At 39.1% G+C, this 19,881-nt stretch overlaps 2 protein-coding genes across 12 annotated transcripts in view; both read left to right on the top strand.

The window, feature by feature from the left end:
- The first annotated feature begins 1,642 nt into the window (after positions 1-1,642).
- eomesb (eomesodermin homolog b) lies at positions 1,643-7,383 on the top strand. 2 transcript variants are annotated; one of them, XM_008432125.3, is made up of 8 exons: positions 1,643-2,154; positions 3,240-3,504; positions 3,613-3,918; positions 4,015-4,169; positions 4,356-4,477; positions 4,879-5,037; positions 5,826-5,887; positions 6,041-7,383. In XM_008432125.3, the coding sequence occupies exons 2-8, from the start codon at positions 3,395-3,397 to the stop codon at positions 6,819-6,821; spliced, it is 1,695 nt and encodes a 564-aa protein (XP_008430347.1). In that variant the 5' UTR covers positions 1,643-2,154; positions 3,240-3,394; the 3' UTR covers positions 6,822-7,383. The 2 variants fall into 2 exon arrangements, with proteins under 2 accessions (XP_008430347.1, XP_008430346.1); XM_008432124.3 differs by having other exon boundaries at positions 1,644-2,154; positions 3,240-3,918.
- Positions 7,384-9,510: 2,127 nt separating this feature from the next.
- Positions 9,511-19,881, top strand: part of LOC103478353 (ankyrin repeat and IBR domain-containing protein 1) — a 37,671-nt gene continuing 27,300 nt past the window's right edge. For 2 of the 10 annotated variants that reach the window (XM_081617067.1, XM_081617072.1), the window contains exons 1-6: positions 9,511-9,683; positions 9,891-9,936; positions 12,791-13,082; positions 14,581-14,881; positions 17,209-17,391; positions 18,112-18,229. In XM_081617067.1, the coding sequence (XP_081473193.1) occupies positions 12,895-13,082; positions 14,581-14,881; positions 17,209-17,391; positions 18,112-18,229 (790 nt within the window). In that variant the 5' untranslated portion in view covers positions 9,511-9,683; positions 9,891-9,936; positions 12,791-12,894. Of the gene's footprint in view, positions 9,684-9,810; positions 9,941-12,594; positions 12,720-12,790; positions 13,083-14,580; positions 14,882-17,208; positions 17,392-18,111; positions 18,230-19,881 lie in introns of those variants that run through there. The other 8 variants (XM_081617070.1, XM_081617071.1, XM_081617069.1 and 5 more) reach the window with 8 other exon arrangements.

Here is a 19,881-nt window from a genome sequence, read left to right on the forward strand (position 1 = left end):
TTTTTTTTGATAGAGAATCAAAAGTTGCACATTTAGGTGTGATACATGGGCAGATGTGCAGTATGAAGTCTATTTTGCAGTTTGATGTAAGCAGGAAAGTTAACATGTGGAAGAAGGTGTTTTAGTCAGATGAGATAAAAAATGTCAATTTTGGTAGCCAACATGCCAAACGAAATGACTGATAGAAAACTAACAATGTTACTCTGAACACACGATCAAGGTCGCAAAAACCGGTGGTGGTAGCATCATGCTGCGGAGATGCCATTTTTCAGAAGGGATGGGAGAAACTAGTTAGAGTTGTAAGGGTTGAGCTGAATAGAGGATACTAGTGGAGTAAAACCCTCAAGCTTTGAAAGGTTTGAGAGTGATGCAAAGACTGCGATGACTCTAAACCTACGCCTATACCTGCAATAGATTGGTTTGCTTGAAAGAACATTTACTGCATGTGGTTCAGTCAAAGTCCACTCCTAAATCCAACTCAGAAACTATGGCAAGACTTCAAGTAGATCTGATTCTCTCCATCTGATCATACTGAGCTCTAAAAAAACATTTAATGTCTAGATGTGTCTATTTGCAATGCTATATGTTTCTCTAGAAAACCTCCCGAAATCCCATACAAATGAACAGAAGTTTGAGGTTGTGACATGAGGAAAATGGGGGGGGGAAAGTTCAAGTGGTGTGAGTACTTTCACAAAGTACTCTCATTGTCAAGTTAGGAAACAACCAAGCAGTTGAAAACTCTTGTTTCAAAGCAGATTTCACGCCAAAAGCATGCCCACAGCAGGCTCTGTGAAATCCAGCTCCATATTCATGAGGTTCTGAAACAAATCAAACAACCCACCGGCTTTATCAGTGCAGTCCACAGAAGCGTATTAGCTAGAGACTGCTTGCGGCTCGGTCAGTTTTGATTTGTCTCGTTTGATGTGCGGTGTGTTTATTTCAGAGGTGGCGACCTGCTCAACTAAGTCCCTCGTCTCCTTTATCATGGAAACGTTCCCCCCTCGAGTAAACAGCAGAGGCTGAGCATCGTCTGGGGCTGGGAGAGGACAGGGGTCTGCAGGCGGTTAAAAGGTGTGCCATTAACACAGCAATGCAGCCCAATTCAGAGAAGGAGTTGGGTTTTCTTTGAAGCAAAGAGGCTACAAAACAGTCAAGCAGGAAAAGGCTGATAGGAAATCTAAAGTGTTCTGAGAAGTCTTGTCACTTTTGTGACAAACTGAAAAGAAACCTGCCCTCTTTTGGTGTTACTGGTATTCTAGAGCTCTGTGCCGGTTTTTCTCTTCCGAAAACAAACGGTTTGTTGTGAAAAGACAATGAAATGTGTAGATTTTATCGTCGTTACTTGCTACTTTTGTCAGTAAATCACGCAATATGCTCCTCCTCTACCTGATGATTCACATAATTTGATGTAACCTGAACCAACAGGATGTTTACATTCAGTGGCTGACCTGAACCTAATGGGAAGTTTCACATGTGAAAATATCTAAGCTGACTATGTTCAAGCGAAAATTGCAATTTGTTTATTATTATTATTATTATTATTATTATTATTATTATTATTATTATTATTATTATTATTATTATTGTTTTCTTGAAATCATTTTTGGATTAGAAGTTTTAAAAAAATTGCTCAGAGTCATGAAGCTCCCACAAAGCAATTTGTGGGAGCTTCTAGATTAGAAGATTAAAGTCTTCTAATCTAGGCCACAATTTCACTCACCAGGAATCTGCAATAAATCTTGAGGTAGGTGATAAATCATAGATTAATGCCTGTTGTATGAATGTGATGCACTGGGTGAGGATGCAGGCTCCCTCTCGCACACCGTGGCAGCGATGCTGAGGATCCCCAGCCCCTCCCCTGGTGATCAGACGTGATAAAAGGCTGTCGTCGCTGCGTCATGGCCACAAGGAGAGATCTGCGGCGACTGCGCCTCCGATCCGCCCGCCTCTACATGGCTCTTTGGCTTTATTGTGAATTTCACATCACTGCTCTTCGCACAACATGATGGCACTCTCTGGCGTGGTTTCAATTTGGCAGATAGTTTGACACGTCGAAGTTTTTTTTTTCTCTCTCTCTCTGTCTCTCTCTTTTTGAACAACATATTTTATTTTAGAGCTATTGAAGCTGACTTCCAATCAGGAAACAACTGCTTGGTAAGTTTTGAATAGATTTTTTTGTTTTGACTGAGTTCAAAATTTTACAGCTGAAATAAATATTGTAATTTGCAGATGTAATTGCATTTGTAGAAATTCTTTTTTTTTCTTAAATCCTGCATCTAGTGTTGCAGATATAGTTAATTACAACAGAACAGATATTAAAAAAAATTTTTCACAAAATACCATGCTTTCTGTGTTGCTGTCACTATACGTTGGAATGTAGTCGCTTTCATTTCATTTGTCTGATCTGTCTGATGCAGGAAGCATCACAGGTTTCTTCAAACGGAAAAATAATTGTCTATTTCCCCGTTTCTTACCGGAAATCCCGGTGGGACGCAGGAGCGCATCAGAAGTGAATGAATGTAAATTCATTAAAAGCAGGAGTTTCTGTTTCAAAGAAAAGCAAAAAAAAAAAAAAAAAGGGGTTAATGTTTTTCTGACTTAACACAAATATGCATATTAAAAGCTGTTAACGTATTTTTAACCAAAATACGCTTTAACATTTGTTTCTTAAAAAAAAACAAAAAACACTATAATCATTTGTATTAAAAAAAACGTCTTCTGTCTGCGGAATTGCAATTTACTCCTGAAAGTGAGTGTGTCACAAATTTCATGAACCGTGATCGCGTTTTCAATCATGGTTGCACCTCAAATCTGTGCATCCCATTTCGGGTTTGTCATATGATTTACAAGAAATTGGCAGGGATGTCCTGAAGCAAATGAACACTTGAAAAAAAAAAACTACACAATCTGAAAATAGATCGATCATATGATTTTATGCTTGACTGGACTTTTAATAAAACCATTTAGTACATTTTTACTAACTATAATAAATCATATGAAGTTCTATAACCCCTTTAAGGATTAACGTCGTACTGGAAAAAAACAAAACAACGTAATATGTTTTTATAGTTACCTGCTCTCAGAGAAATGCATGTTTCATTTTCCATTTGGTATCACTATTGACATCTACATCTTACGACTATTTCACTGATGTCTAACAACTGAAAACGTGCAGGCCTTTCATATCACTTTGTTCTTAACTGACTTTAACTTGAATGTCTCTGTGTCTCCGTTAACAGTGGACACTCCAGTGGACACCCTGAAGAGGTTTGAGCACAATTATTGACTGTAGAGGTGAAACACGTCCCCGAAGAGCGCAGTCTTCACTGGACGTCCAAGACAGAAACCAAAGCTGCGAAGCATCGTCACTGAGAGGGAGACGACAGGCGCAGTCATGCTGGGCGGTGAGGGAGAAAGCAGCGCGTACTCATCTGCAAAAGACGCGGCGGCGGACGAGAAGCGCGCCTCTCCAGCCGTGGATGGAGATGAGCCGGCGGGCAACAGGTATCCGGAACACGGCATGCCCTCCGATCGCTTCTACATCCCATCCACGATTACCAAGCACAGCCCAGAAACAGCGAACCCTTGCTCCTTTATCCCCTACACCCCCAGCGGGGCCGTGTACCCCCCGTCCGGCGCGGCCAGGTATTCGTCGTCTCTCCACCTGGGATCCGTGTTGCCAGCGGCGGGGTATTCCTCCTCGGCCGCCGGGCGCAGTCACTTCGGCGCCTCCTATCAACACGGGCAGAACCTCGGCTGCATTTACAATCCATACACCGCGTCGGGTTCCGCTCTGAGCAACGTCGCCCTGCCGGGGCCCGGGCCCGGGATGAGGGCCCAGGTTTACCTTTGCAATCGGTCGCTTTGGCTCAAGTTTCACCGGCACCAGACCGAGATGATTATCACCAAGCAGGGCAGGTTAGATGGCAGGGGTGAAACTCAAATAAGTACATTAAAAAAAAAAATTTTACAGTGGGAATTACCTTGCTTATGAATGATGGTTTGTGTTTCCAGGCGGATGTTTCCCTTTCTCAGTTTTAACATGGCTGGTTTGAACGTGTCAGCGCATTATAACGTGTTTGTGGAGGTGGTGCTGGCAGATCCAAACCACTGGAGATTCCAGGGTGGCAAGTGGGTCACATGTGGGAAGGCGGACAACAACAACCAAGGTGAACCATGCTGGGGGGAAAGAAAAAAAAAAAGAAAAAAACGTTTTGAATTTTTCCTTATATATATCTGCTCCTCGATTAAAGCAAACAAATAAGCAAAACATAAATACATTGCAATTTTTTGTTTGTTTTTGAAGCATTCATTCCGGTTTGTTCTATACACTTATATGTTGTAAATATGATCAGGGAACAAAGTCTACATCCACCCTGAGTCACCGAACACCGGGGCCCACTGGATGAGGCAGGAGATCTCCTTCAGCAAATTAAAACTCACCAATAACAAGGGGACCAGTCACAACACGTCGCAGGTAATAATGCGCCGCCAAAAAACGCAAATATGAAAGTTTTCATTAAGAGACGTTAATAAAATATGAAATATGTCTAAATAATTCATATGAAATTATCCTGCACCACACGTTTGTTTTAAATGTTCAAAGTGTATAACTTGTTTTTGTTATTCATCGACAAAAATGATTTAAATAGAAAATAACGTGTTATTAGTAGAAAAAAAATTGACGATAGTTAGAGTTTAACTATCTTGTGCAGATTTTGGGCAAGCACAAAAGCAATATTCAATTCAAGTCATCGAATTATAACAGCGCATAAATTCACGAGTCTCGGTAACAAATGAACAGTACTTTAAAAAATAACAACAAAATGACTCGTTTGTTTTTATGTGTTTTAATTTTCATTTTTCTTCTACAAACAGATGATTGTGCTCCAATCGCTTCACAAATACCAGCCCCGGCTGCACATTGTGGAAGTGACGGAAGATGGAGTGGAGGACATCAACAGTGACGTAAAGACCCAGTGTTTCACTTTTCCAGAAACCCAGTTCATAGCAGTCACTGCCTACCAGAACACTGATGTGAGTATATGGACACAAGTCATTTTATTATTCAACTGGACTGTTCTCACCTTCACTTGTTAAAGAGGGAATATGGTACCTATGACTTATTTAATAATTTAGCAATTTAGGATTTTGGGTTCATTGGACTTCATTAGTGTGTAATTTATTATTCTAAGGCAAAAGTACTTAGATTTAATGCTCTAATGTATATACATATTTGCAAAGCAAAATGTCTAATCCTTACTATTTAAAATGTTCAATTAAAATATTTTAGTGATTAGATTTTCTTTTTAGAACTAGAAAATAGCTTTTCTACTGAAAAATGACTGAGAAGAAAATATTGTGTCCCCCCCTTCAAATTATCTGTGTTCCTCTGAAAGAACCAACTAGAGAGAAAGATATAGTTTGTTACATCATTTCTTGTCTGAGCTCTAGAAAACACAATTGAATTTCCGTAAATACTAAAAAAAAAAAAAAAATCTTAAACCTAGACATTGTATCTTAAGGGTTTTCTATGCAAAGATACAACTGGTTGTAAAGTCAGTCAATGTGATATTTGGCTGATGTTTTGCTCCAGTTGCAAACAATATCATTTTAGATGTAATGATGAATAACATTTGAACATAAAGGCTGTTGTTGTTGGAATGTCCCTGTTTCAATTCTGCTGAGGGTCCCAGACTTTCCTAACTCTAACCATTATGGGTATATGTTTGACATTTATGTTGTCCAAAAAATATAAAGAGAACATGACCTTTGTTTTTATTCTGAATGCCTGCATCTAATTCTTTTGCTTTTCTTCTCTTTAGATCACACAGTTGAAAATTGATCACAATCCTTTTGCCAAAGGTTTTAGAGATAACTATGATTCGTGAGTAATGTTTTTAATTTATTTTTTACATCGCATTCATGTCACATAATTGCATCTGGCAACTCATATTACAAGCATCGAACTCCCCCCCCCCTCCCCTCACACACACATGCACACACACATTATATTTAATTCATCATTATTTCTTTCCAGAATGTACACAGCTCCGGAGAATGACCGCCTCACCCCGTCTCCGACCGACTCTCCCCGTGCCCACCAGATTGTGCCCGGCACCCGCTATACCATGCAGCCCCTCTTCCAGGACCAGTTCGTCAACAACCTCCCCCAGAACCGCTTCTACAACTGCGAGAGAGCGGTGCCGCAGACCAGCAGCCTCCTCTCACCTCAGACAGAAGACGGCGCGTCGCAGAGGTGGTTTGTCACCTCTATGCAGCAGGGGGGGAACAGCAGCGCCTCCAGCAGCAAGCTCGACTTGACGCCGTATGAGGGGGAGTACTCGAGCTCCCTCCTTCCTTATGGCATCAAATCGCTGTCCATGCAAACCACCCATGCTCTCAGCTACTACCCAGACTCTCCTTTCACCACGATGTCAGCAGGGTGGGGGTCCAGAGCAGCCTACCAAAGAAAAGTCCCTCCAAGTCTGCCATGGTCACCCCGGCCCAGCCCTACTGCCGGTTTCCCAGAAGAGTCGGTAAAGGTTAAACCGCAGGTACAAGATGAGGTGACTGGTAGTGAAGCTCTGATCAGCTCCTGGACAGAGACTCAGTCATCAGCCCTCTCACCAAGCAAGGCTGACTCATTTTCCATCGCCTGCAAGCGAAGGCGCCTGTCTCTTAACGGCCCAAGCTCAGAAGACTCACCCGCAAACGGCAAGTGTGAAGAGTTGGCCGCTGGTACCATCAGTAGCCCCTACAGTAAAGAGACCCCACCAACAAAAAGCATGTCTTACTATCCTTTTTACACAAACCCCTAAGTTCATATTTCTTTTCCTGTCAAACTTGAAAAACAAGGGGCCTCACTTTGCTTTTTTTCATCTGCCACAGTAATAAGGAGTTAACATTTTCCTTAGTTTTGTTGATCTTGTTTTGGCTGAAACATTTAATTTCCTTTGTCGTTTAAGTAAAATGATCAAGCACATGTAGAACAATTTACCAGACTACACAAATAAGCTTTATCATCCAGAAATGAGGTCATTCAATCTTTTAGTGGTCTGACGTATTCCTGGACTAAATATTTTCAAATGCCCCAACAAGGTTTGTGTATTCGGAATTTTGTACTAAAGCATGTGATTAATGTAACCATTTTCTTTTAAAAAAATCACAAAAAAAAGAGAGAGAAAGAAATATACTGCTTATTTGTTGCATACATTGCAACATCAACCTTGGCAGTCAGATTATGTGTTTTCAGATTATTTATTGAAGGTCTGTTTATATGAAATGTGTGCACTGGTAAAATGTGAGAATATTATGTTATATATTGCTTCAAAGTTCGGATATTTGATAATAAAAGGCATTTGTGTTCTGCTGTGCATTAAACTTGTGTATAAGAGAGCTTTTTAAATCCAAGGTTATTTCCATGCTCTATCAAGGGTTAATGTGTGCATTTCGCATTTCTATTTAAGCATGAATGAAGCTCATACGTTTACAGCTATATGACGCCCGCGAGGCATTGCGATTGGTCAGCTGCACTTCGTCAGATGAACCGGGGTTGATGGTCTTGTGGACTGCGTCGCACTCTAGTGGCGTAATTTTGTCATTACATGGGCCGCTACGTTAATCATTCAAGTCCAATATTTATCGGATGTTTTCCTTCCTAAACTGTTATGATATTGTAAATCTAATCTATTTTTTAAAGTGAATCTCCTCTAGATTTAAAAAAAAAAAAAAAGGTCTGAATATGTAGACTTTGCGATTAAAAATGTCGGACTTATTTATTTATTTATTTATTTATTTATTTATTTATTTATTTAATTTCTTATCAACAACAGAGATTGCTGATTGTGTGCTGCAGTCATAACAGACTAAGATGTTGAACAGAGGTGCATTGTGCATAAGAGTTGTGTTAAATCTAACCACAATGATCTTTGGTGTAAAGCTTATAATTTTACTTTTTATTCAGTAGTGCAGAGGGTTAATGAACATATTAAGTGATACACTTAACATATATAGACATAGATAAATAACTATATTATGGAAGATTTAACTTATTTTAGTAACTCAGTTCAATAAGTGAAATAGGACATATTTCAAGCACTATACTTTTGTTAATTCTGATGATAGATCCCACCTAGCAAAAAAAAAAAAAAATAATAATAATAATAACAAATGTTCCTCAAAAAATGTTGTTTTCTGACACCTGCAACAGGTGGGTAAGTCATAAATTGTTACTGTTAAAGAAGTGGATGGCTCACATTGTGTTGCATCCAGGCATGTCTTTGGAAAGTTGAGTGGAAGGAAAAACGGAACATAACCAACAGCAATCAGAGATGATAGTTCTATCCGTTGATGAATTACATGGAGATACTGATTTCATTTTCTTGTATTAAATGCCATCTTCCACACTGCTTCCTTTGCTGTTTCAAAGTTATAGACATGTATGCAATTTAGCACCACACATATCCACAGTTGTAACAGGATCAGAGGAAAAGGAGCAGTGGATGTGCATGAATTGTGATGGTATATTGACAGTGCATTGAAATGTATATTCCATGATTCAGTTCAGGGTCTCCAAAGTGCAGCCCAGGGACCATTTGTGACCCTCGGAACACAAAGTATTTATCAAAGTTTTTGCTTTTTCAAAACTTAAGACAAAAAACACCCAGTGATTTTTACTAAAATGTGGACTTGGGCAAAACAAACTTAGCAAAAATAAGTTTGTTTATTTTTGCTAAGTTGTTCCCAACTTAGCAAAGTAAAGCAGACTCTCCTTTCACCACAATGTCAGCAGGGTGGGGGATATGCTTCAAGTATGAAGCATATCTCTTATTCTTGAAAAGACGTGCAAAAAATCTACAAAAGGTGATCAACCTGAAAAATCTAGGAATATAGTTAGGTGATTTTTGTGTAATCTTGCAAACCTGCAAGAGTCATTATTGTTAAAGAAGTGGACTGTTCACATTGTGTTGCATGCCTGGATGCAACACAATGCAACACAAGGGATCTGTAAATCTGCAGCAATTTACAGATCCCTTGTCTACAGAAATCTAGCTGCTTTGCTTATTTCATTAAAATACTGTGTGCTTAGTATATATATATATATATATATATATATATATATATATATATATATATATATATATATATATATATATATATATATATATATATATATATATATAATTATAATTAAAAAAGAAAAGCACAAAATCCCATGGCAGGTGGAGGGTCTTCAACCTTACGTTTTTGGCCCCCCATATCAAAATGTTTGGACCATACTGATTTAGTTGCTTTTGCTTTCAAATTAGGTAAAATAGAAAAAACAAACAAACAAAAAAAACCAAAAACATTATCTGGCACGGACCAAGAGTTCAAATGTGTTTGAGTCTTATCCATGGAACCAAAATGACATTAAAAGCTTATATAAAAGTCAGTTGTAACAGTCTTTTATGTATAACTTCTCAAATACATCCTCTCTCTGCCTGTTTCCGGGTTATCCTGAAACCTGGCAACCCGATGGTCAGCCAGTAAAATGAACGGGGACTTGGCATGGGCTACATTTCTCCTCTGAGCGGCGTTTCTACACTAAGATTGCGTTAGAGAAGAAGCTTCCTTTGGGCGGTTGTGACCTGCAGCTACTTCACGAAGTCGAGTCTCCAGTAGGGAGAAGTATCGTCTGTGTAAGTCGCTGTACTTGTCACACTCTGTTTACTGAGTTTATCAACTGTTCTAGTTAGTGTCAAGTTGGCTAGCATTGGTGGTAGCGCCTTAGCTTCCCAGCTAGCGCGTGCACTGACGTTCGTCCACGCAGAAGCTAGCGTCACGGGTTTTTTTTTGTTTTGAATACCACATTGCTAACGATACTCGTTGTGTTTTCTCATGAACAGCAGCGGTGACAACAATCGGAGTGGTCTGCAGCTAAACTAGACTAAGGTCAGTAAGTGGCGAATGTCTTTATTGACCAGAAATGTAACCACAACAGAGCGAATATCGAGGGTTTTTCATTATGACAACATAACACGCTGACAGTTTGAGCTAGCGAAAATGGTAAACATCACACGACACGAGAGGGTACAAGGCCCACATCAAGAGTTCTGGGAGAAGTTGAAGCTCAGCAGACAAATTGGCATTTAATGTCTGTAATGAAAGCGAGCTGTTTAGATAGTTGCTGTTAGATGTGGCTGGTTGGCGCTGTTTTGGGGGAGTGTCGTTAACTATTGTCAGACGGATTAATTAGTAATACATCTGGACAGTAACTCTTCAAGTATGCTCTTTTGTTCATGCAATGATCAAGTCTGCCTGTCCTCGACGTGTTGTTTCTGCAGAGTGACTGTTTTGTCTTGTGATCGTGTGTGATCTCTGTCCCCACATGACACGTTTGACACTTAACGTGCTCCAGAGCAGCAGCACTGTTTAGACAATTCATACTTTTGTCCTCAATTGTAAGCACATTACCTTTGCGTGTTCATACTTCATTGGTGTTAACAGGTGACCTTATCTTTTACAGTTATATTCACAGTTAAAGTGCATAATGGAAATGAAACACTCAGAGATTTTGTTGCTGATTTTCTGTCAGTTTGTTAAGCTTTGACCTCCAGAGACAATAAAATCCTACTGGGTGTTGGACATCCACAAATACAGCTTAACCGGAGGCTCAGTGAGAGCTAGCGGTGGGTGGATACACTTGAGTCCCAGTGAGGACAAATTAACCGAGTAGGCATGATTTTCCAAACCAGCGCGTCACCTGGGCCATGCCCCTTAAGTCTTGTTCCAATACTTCAGTAAGAGGGCTGATTAAAAACATACCAAAGTTGTGTTGGTTGCAAAAAAAAAAAAAAAAAAAGCAGTTTGGAACGATGCAAAAAGTCAATAAAACAACAGATTATGATCAATTTCAATGATTAATTACCAAATGTTACTGATATAAACATATTCAATCCCCTTAATAGGTCGTTTCTGACATCCTGTCACTGAAAAATGCTTTGCTCTGTGTTTAAGATGAGAACTCAATCTTCCCTGATGTCTATTAATGAACGCACCCAGTCCTTAAACTGTCTTTATGTCTTATTTTAGCGAAGTTAATATTACAAACTCTGAATAGCAGGCTGTGTGTATAAGTAAGTACATCCTTATCTTAAATGTGATATTTCCCAAACATTTCTCAGTCCAGCGTGTCATGAAACACAGAAATGGACTCTTCCGACAGAAAAAGCAGAACAACTTTACTCTCACACCTTCAGCTTCCTGTTACCTGTTGATATCTTAACTCTCCATTGTGGCAGGTGAAATAAAAAGGCGATATGCCTCTGTTGAAAATCCAGTTCACAACTGATACTCCCTTTTGTGCCATGTGTGCATTATAGCTTTTGAAATTCAAGCAGTTAAACTGACTGAAGGTTTTGTTAATCAGATCATTGAGTCGCAGGCTGGAGTGTTTTTCTATCTGTAAAGAAGGCAACTGGTGAAGCAGATGCACTCATTTCTTTGCCTTGTCTCCTCTCCCTCTGTTGCTTTAATACAAAGCACAAGATTGTAACCAGATAACTGAATGACACGCGGCATGACTTGTGTGAGGTCATCAGTAGTCACATGACAAACAACTGAGTGTTATTTTTTTTTGTTGATGGAGATTTTTGTGTGTGTGTGTGTTTACACTTATCTCAAATGTTTTCCCTAAACTCCACTTAGCTCCCATCCCAACCAAAGACAGAAATATGCTGGACAGAGTTTACATGAACATTCCTGGCATCCGTAATTTCCACGCGAGCTCTCTATTCGCTCTATCAGAACAAATTTCCGAGCCTTTCCAGCCAAATTCTGCCTGCTGATAACAAGGCACCAAAGCACAGAGAAGTGTAGACAGATGAAACTGCTGTTCAAGTTCTGTGACCCCAGGGAGCCACACTTATTCTGATTGTATGTGTTTGGTGGTGGGGGAGGGAAAGAAATTGGTGCTGTGCCAGTTCTCATGTCAATGCATCTGAAATCAAATTTCACATTGGTGGACTGTTTTCCTTTATTTATGTCAGTAACTTCAGAAGACAGTTGATTGCAATTTTTTATTTTTATTTTGGGTTATTGATGCAAATGGGACTGAATATACAAAATAAAAAAAAATACTTAAAGAACATATGTTATTGTCCTTCTAAGTGACTTTTACGCACTAGTTTGTGTTGATTTATCACATAAAATCCACTAAGCATGTGGTTATAATCTGACGGTAAAAAGATTCAAAACGTTGTGAGAAGGAATCGCACAGTAGAACACTAGTTTCTGGCGATCGTATTTTCTGTATGTGGAGAAGCACATATAGCACATGCGTTTTGTACCCATGATGCAATTCTCTGCATATTTGTGCATCAGGTAGATACCGTGTACATATCAGCCTCTCGGTGCCCAAACAGTCATGACCATATGGTGCTCTGGTGGAAGCAGAATGCTGACTTGCCGCATGTTATTCCCCATGTGGAGCTATGGGGCTTTATTATGAGTTCTGGGCTCTGTGGGAGGGGCAGCGTTGGCACAAGGAGGCGGAAGTTCCTGGTGATGCCAAAGGAAGTCTTGTCCTTCGCTCTGTGTGAGCTTTGTGCTCACTATGTTCAGTTATACAAAGGGGGGGGTGCAAAAAAATCCAACAGAATTTAAGCGCACTGGTGATGTTGACACCGGCGTTGGTCGCAGAGAAGCTTGAGCAACAGTGAGGATGTATGCTTATGGTAATTTTTTAGCTATTAAGGCCTTTTTGGACTCAATAGGATTCAACAGTATTTTTTGTTCTCTCCTTTAGGGCATGCTGAACATGCAACATGCTGGCTTATTTGACTTGAACAGCTTGAGGAAGAGTTAAAAGGCGGCTGTGCGTGAGAGCTTGAACCCACAGCTGGCGAAGACATGGGGAACACTGCGACCAAGTTCCGTAAGGCTCTCATCAACGGGGACGAGCTGCTAGCCTGCCAGCTCTACGAGAGCAACCCACAGTTCAAGGAGTCTCTGGATCCCAACGCCACATACGGAGAGTCCTACCAGCACAACACTCCGCTGCACTACGCTGCCCGGCATGCCATGATGCGCCTACTCAGGTCAGAACTCAAATAAAAGTTGAATTGTAAAGAAAACTTTTTTTTTTCCACAGAGTTGATTTAAATTTCCAGTCTTGTTTTTTTCACTAGGTGAAGTCAGCGAGGATTGATTGATGAGGACATAATTGCCTTTGCTTTATTTGAATAACTGTCTGGTATATCTTTATGTGTGCAAAATGAATGTATTATAAGAGAAAAGTGTTGGTGTTTTGTCTCTATACGTCCCTTTCCCATCTGTCCTGCCGTACAGCCATCTGTTCTCAGGAATGCAACATGCTGTGTTGGAATAGGTTTGGATTCCAAGAACTTCTCCATCTTATTAGCTAACAGCCTTGTATTCACTTGTTGTTGACTCACTAAGACCATTAGTTTTTTTTGTAACTAAATTGTCCAGACTGTGTGGCATTTTTACCTGACTAAAATTATTGCAGGATTGTAAATTTGTTTAGTTTTGTAGCTTCCATATTAACTAAATTAAATATAGAAACTAAAAGCAATTTCATTCATAATTTTCAAAAGATGTTTTTGTAATCAAAGTAGATTTTTCTGTGAAGTCGAGCACAACATCAATTTTTAAAGAGCTTGATCTACAACTACTACCAGTGAACTAAGATGTCAAAACAAAGAGCAAGCATTAGATAGAGAGGCTTAAATAATAAAAGTATAATAATGGGTATTGAGAATTGCAAACGGTTTCAGGGTTTCCTCCAGGATTTCTTGTAAACAACATTGTTTCAATTGTGGGCATTTCAGACTGAAAGTTTTCTGAAAAACACTTATTCACTATATTCACACTGTACAACTGAAATTACAACTGTCCTCTAGTAACTTAACACCATAATTTGCAGGCTGGTGGAACATTGCATTTTTCTGGATTTCTTGGAAAAAGAGCTCTAAGACCGTGTTTTATGGGAACTCATCATTTCTATATTTCTCAAAACTTGAGGGAACTGCATCCCAATAAAGAACATTGAGTATCTTCATCTAACCTCAATGCTTTCCTCAGGTATTTCTGGTATTTCAGACTATTTCTGAATGAGAAATGAGTCTCAATGGAAAAAATTACCAGACATTAAGCCATGAAGCCTTTTCAAAGTGTATCTGAAACATTACGCTTGAAGGCCAGATTGTATTAATTAACTACGTTACGGTCGTTGAGATGTGAACTAAACATCTGAACGACTTGAAATGAAAATGCATTCAGTTCAAACTTCCTTAGGTACATTTTTTTTTTTTTTACTTTTGTCTCCCCTTACTTCAGAGTGTCCGGAGGTGTTGGTTTTTCAAAATAAAGTAAACTTTAAAGTTTCATGATATTTTCATAAAAAAAACAAACAAACAAGAAAACAATTTAATTCTGGGTGTGGCAGCTTTTATTTTACTGTGGCGCTGCGCCATGATCGATTACATGTGGAGAAAACCCTGCGTATATTGACCAAATACCAAACCAGAGCTAAGCCACTGACGTTCTTTGTTCATATTTCCTTTTATCTTCTAGGTCGTTTCTCATAAACAAAGATGGCAATCCTAACAAGCGCAACGTGCACAATGAGACATCTCTGCACCTCCTCTGCATGGGGCCTCAGATCCTGACCTCGGAGGGTGCGCTGCAGCCACGGATCTCGCGGCCCTACGAGGACGAACAGCGTCGGACGGAATGCCTCCAGATCATCTTGTCTTGGACTGGGGCGAAGCTGGACCATGGAGAGTATGAGAGCGCTGAAATCAATGCCACTGACGACAAGAAAAATACCTGCCTGCACTATGCAGCCGCCTCAGGCATGAGGACCTCAGTTGAGGTGAGGTTTTAAAAACGCACTGTTTTCAACATATTCCCAGCTATAACCCAAATTTAAAAACCTGAGCTGAAAATAAAAAGAAAATAAGAAAATAAAAGCTCTCTCTGCTCTTTGTACACAACAAGTGCATACATACAATTTATTCATGTCTGCACAGCTTATCATAAAAAAACACACTGAACTTTCTAATTAATCTGAATGATGTGTACTCGTAAAATTATATTGCAGCTGAATATTGTATTGTTCTCAGTTTATTATCCCTAAAATAAGCATATAGTGGCTCATGTGCGTTTCTTTCACAATATTTTAGCTTACTTGGATACTAAAATTACTTACCCATATGGTAAGTCTGAATTGTAGTCCCATAACAGCTGTGACTGGCCTTTACTATTGGGATAGAAACAGGGATAGAATCAGTACAAAATTCTTAAAAAACGGCCTGAAGGAAAGGTAGGGCATCTTTTTTTTTTTTTTTAAATCGTATAGTAATGCAAAAATAAATCATACTAGTAACTTTACTTTGGTGTAAAATTCTGGAGCAACTATGGTATTTAGATTTGGAAACAATTGGGAATGACTTAAGTAGAGCAGACTTGAGCACAACCACCAGACTTGAGCTGAACCAAAAAAGATTTTACAGAGGAGCACCAGGAGGCAGAATTTTTAAAAGGACATATTCTGACTAGATGAAGTGAGAGTGACTCCTAATGGAGCACATAGATGAACCCTGCAGCTGGATCGCTAATGGATGCAGGGCACCACTTTAAGTCAGGCGCCAGCTGGGTTGGAAGATGGCAGTTTTCATTAAGAGAGAGCTTGGTGGGCATTTTTAGGTCTAAAAAGGACTGAAAATCAGCTCCCAAATCTGCTGTCAGCATCTCAAAGATGCTGTCCTGAAGCAGTGGTACAGGGGATATGTGCAGCACTCGAGAGTGGTGTTTTTCTTTCAGGACAGTACTCTGCTGCTTGTCCTATCTCTTGGATGGGCTGTAATGATGACATCTGTTGTGAAGTTGCAGTAGTCTGTTCTTATTTTTGTTCTGCAGCGGTAGAGCAGCACACGGAGTGTTGAATTAGTAATATTCTGGTTTTATCACATATGTCACAAGACAAAGGCCAAAATCTTGACAGAGTTGAATTCAAATCAATCAGACAGACTTAATGCTAAATGTTGCACTACGTGACTCGATGCCAGTTGTAGTTCCCACTAAAACAACGCACTCACCAAGTGTTGGATTTGACTTTGAGTTGTTGACTGCACTGGTTCTGCAGAAAGGAGGAGAGAAAGAAAACATTCCTCATATGTGGAGGTGTGCCTGGAATCTCAAAGAAACACATACTGATAGAATGACTGCTAAACCACATTATTTACCACAGAATTTAGTGCCAAAAATGATCAGCGAGAAGCAAAGGAATACCAGATAAGCAAAGCTGCATTCCACTTCTCTTAGGATGTTGTCATTTTCCTTATCTACATTGTGCTGGAAACTAGAGGGAATGTTTCCAGCACAATGTAGAAAGTTGTGCCACGTATGATTGTTTTGTAGAATCACCAAAAACCATTATTGCTTAATTAATCTAACCTTAATCACAAAAGATCTGTTTGTGTTATAAGTGCTGATCATTTCACCACTTACAATCCCAGAAGCTTTTTGCATACCTACATTTGTATGTCATGGGGACATTTGGGATGGGCTTTGAGTTGAAGTAACTTTCTGTCATCTAGTGGTGTTCAAATGTTTTGCACTGCAGGCCAAAACTGGAAAATTAAAAAAGTTCCACAAAGTTCATTACATTAAAAAGGCAAAAATGTGTTTATTGTGATTTTTTTTTCCTCCTTTTTTTTGTTGCTTTTACTTCCTCGACAAACACAATTTTTTTAAATTAAATTTATATATTGTTAAAGATCCAAGATTTTTTGGTCATCAATTGTTTTCTGTTTTGTTGGCCAAATTTTGACCTTTCTTGACTTATCAGGGGCTGAATAAAATAATTTCAAGGGCCAAAATCTGGCCCTTGGGAAGAATAATATATGAAAATTGGGTGTAATATAAAGCCTTCTAAAAATACTATTGCATTTAATTTTATTGGATGATTGGATTGCAGTTGATTGGTCAAGATCCCATATCACCAACAATCCCAATTTCCTGACCAAACTGAACTGATTGCCCAGTTTTAGGAGCTCGAGTGCAGACGCAGAGCTTCCCACAGAGGCTGTGTAAGACGTGTAAAATTATAACAATTTGCATCGCTTGTTGTGGTTTAAGTGTTTTCAGTCATCTCCTACAATTCAAGCCATTTTTTTTCTTTTCTTGTCGCTTGCTCAGTTACTGCTGCAGAGAGGAGCAGACCTGTTTGTGGAGAACGAAAACCGCGAGACTCCATGTGACTGTGCCGAGAAGCAGCACCACAAGGATTTGGCCCTGAGCCTGGAGTCGCAGATGGTCTTCTCTCTGGCCCCTGAGGCAGAGGGTATAGAAGCAGAGTATGCAGCCCTCGATCGAAGAGAGGTACAGAATAAAACCCTCAAACGATTCATTTTGTTTGTCGCTGCCTGATTTGATTTGCAACATTGCCTGGACCATTGTTTAGTGTAGCTTTGTCTGTAGTGCTGAGAGTCTAACAAAGCACTAAAAAAAAGTGTCAGCTTTTTGCTCTTGCTCTCTCAGACACAGCTCTTTTTATAAGTTAACACATACTGGATACCTTCCACTTGCTAAACCCACACAGTTGGTGTCACTTTGTTTGTTGGTGGTGTAAAATTACTATTTATTTAGACCTAGCCATTTAAAACATTTTCTTATATTATCTACTATTTCAGTTACATTAGTGCACCCATGAACCCTGCTGCTAGATAAGACAAACGTCCAATACTATATATAGTAATTACTGCCATATTTCTGTGTGAGATCCCTTGTTTAGACAAATCGACAGAAATTAGTCTGCACTAAAGTTTGTGATCTGTATCTTCTGTCTTATTGTGTCAATGTCACGTCCCTGTAATCATTTACAGAGACTGCTCTGTTCTTTCTCTCTTTTTCTCAGTATTTTTGTGGAACTTTCATCTGCATTGTCATCTGCTTTTGTCACCCACAAACTAAGTCTCTTGGTTTTTATTTGGCTGCAGTCAAAGTTGCTGTTTTAACCTTCTAACCACCTTCAACATCTATCCCTTCCCATCCGTGAACTTGGTAATTCTTCTCTTGTCTCTGACCATTTTTCCTTTTCAGTTGTATGAGGGCCTGCGGCCCCAGGACCTGCGGAGGCTGAAGGACATGCTCATAGTGGAGACAGCGGACATGCTGCAAGCCCCTCTCTTCACTGCAGAAGCTTTGCTACGTGCCCATGGTACCGTGAGACACAAACACTGGCACATATCTGAGATCTCTGTCCTTTACATTCATGGAGCAATGGATCTGAACAAGTAACTTATATATGTAAATAAATTGCATGTCTAAACTACAAAAATAATTATATTTTATTGAACATGAGCTTGTATTCAGTTAAATGGGTACTTAAGGAGCAAAAGTGTATCACACTATGCATATTTGAGAGAAGTAGCCTTTGTGAAGGTTTGCAATAAGACAGAATTGTATTATTTGTCTCTGAGTATTCATGTAGAATCCTATCTTAATTTAGGGATTTTCTAAGCATTCCTGTTCTATGACATAGGCTGAATTCTCAAAAAGATGAGAACAGACCAACTCTGGGTTCAGCCTTCCTGTTATCCCCTGAAGTTCTCTCTGTTGCAGTGGTCATCCCTCTAGTTCTTCCTGTCAACTTCATATCGTTTCTCATACTCTTAACGTCATTTTAAACCAGTCACTAATACTGAAAAAAACACTTTTCTACTTTCAGCAACAACTTTTACACTGTAGACTGATGTTCCTAAGTTAAGGTATTTGCTCAGCTGCAGTAAGTTCATGGACCAGATTCTTACCAGCTGGGAACCCATAACGTAACTCATGCCGACTATCTGTTGTTTCCCGCCTCCAGCCTATTTTTCAGTTCTTCAACAAAAATCAGAAAAACGAGATCAATTGATCTCTGACTCAAATGCTCAACTCTGGAAAAATCCTGCCCAAGGTGGATATTTTTGTTATTTTGCTTATTAAAAAAATCTGGTTAACATAATATGTTGGTGTAATTTGAATCTGGGCTTTGGCAAGCCAGTTGTCTCTTCATTTGAACCATTCCTTTGTGGGTTTGTGGATATGGGCTTTGAATTATGGCCCTATGTAAACTATCAGCACTCTTTGATACAAAGCAGAATTATTTGAATCCCTGAGAGCAACCTGTACACTCTCATGACATCATAGTAGCAGCAAGATTGCAACATCTGATGTTTCTCACTCTAGTCAGATTATTTTCAATAACAACACAAGCCTTGTTGAGCAAACTCTGACCAGAAACATTTAAATGTCTGTTTTTAATAGATTTGTGAAAAAAACTTCATTGCAGATTACAAATTTATTCAAACAGCACCTGACTTTCTGAAAGTCTTACAGGTTTGGGAAATATTGGTGAAAATGTATGATTTATTGTTTATTTCTAAATTTCTTAATTAGATGCATTTGTGTTGATGTATCTGCAGACTTTAGTTAATTAGAACATTATTGAAAAGTTCATTAATTTCAGTAACTCCATTCACTAAATGAACAAAGATCAGTTAGAAACACAGCATTTGTTTCTTACTTACAGATGACAACACAATATTTAAGTTGAGAATATTGTATCACACCGATAAAACTATATGTCAATACAGATATATAGACATACTGAGAAGTATGTTTAATTTAGATATGTTTAAAAGTTGTTTTCAAAATGCACAAGCCTCATATTGTAATTTCTTGAATATTAATGTACACATATTTTCTAAGATTTGTTTCCAACTAAATTATCCTACTTTTACATAATTACAAAGAAAAGGAGGATTTTCAAAACTTTTTGGCTTTTTTTTTCATCAGAATCTCTGAACTAGTTCACTGATTCCCTTATCA

This window comes from Poecilia reticulata, chromosome 16, assembly GCF_904066995.2.
Source record: "Poecilia reticulata chromosome 16, P_reticulata-male-v2, whole genome shotgun sequence".
Classification (NCBI taxonomy): domain Eukaryota; kingdom Metazoa; phylum Chordata; class Actinopteri; order Cyprinodontiformes; family Poeciliidae; genus Poecilia; species Poecilia reticulata.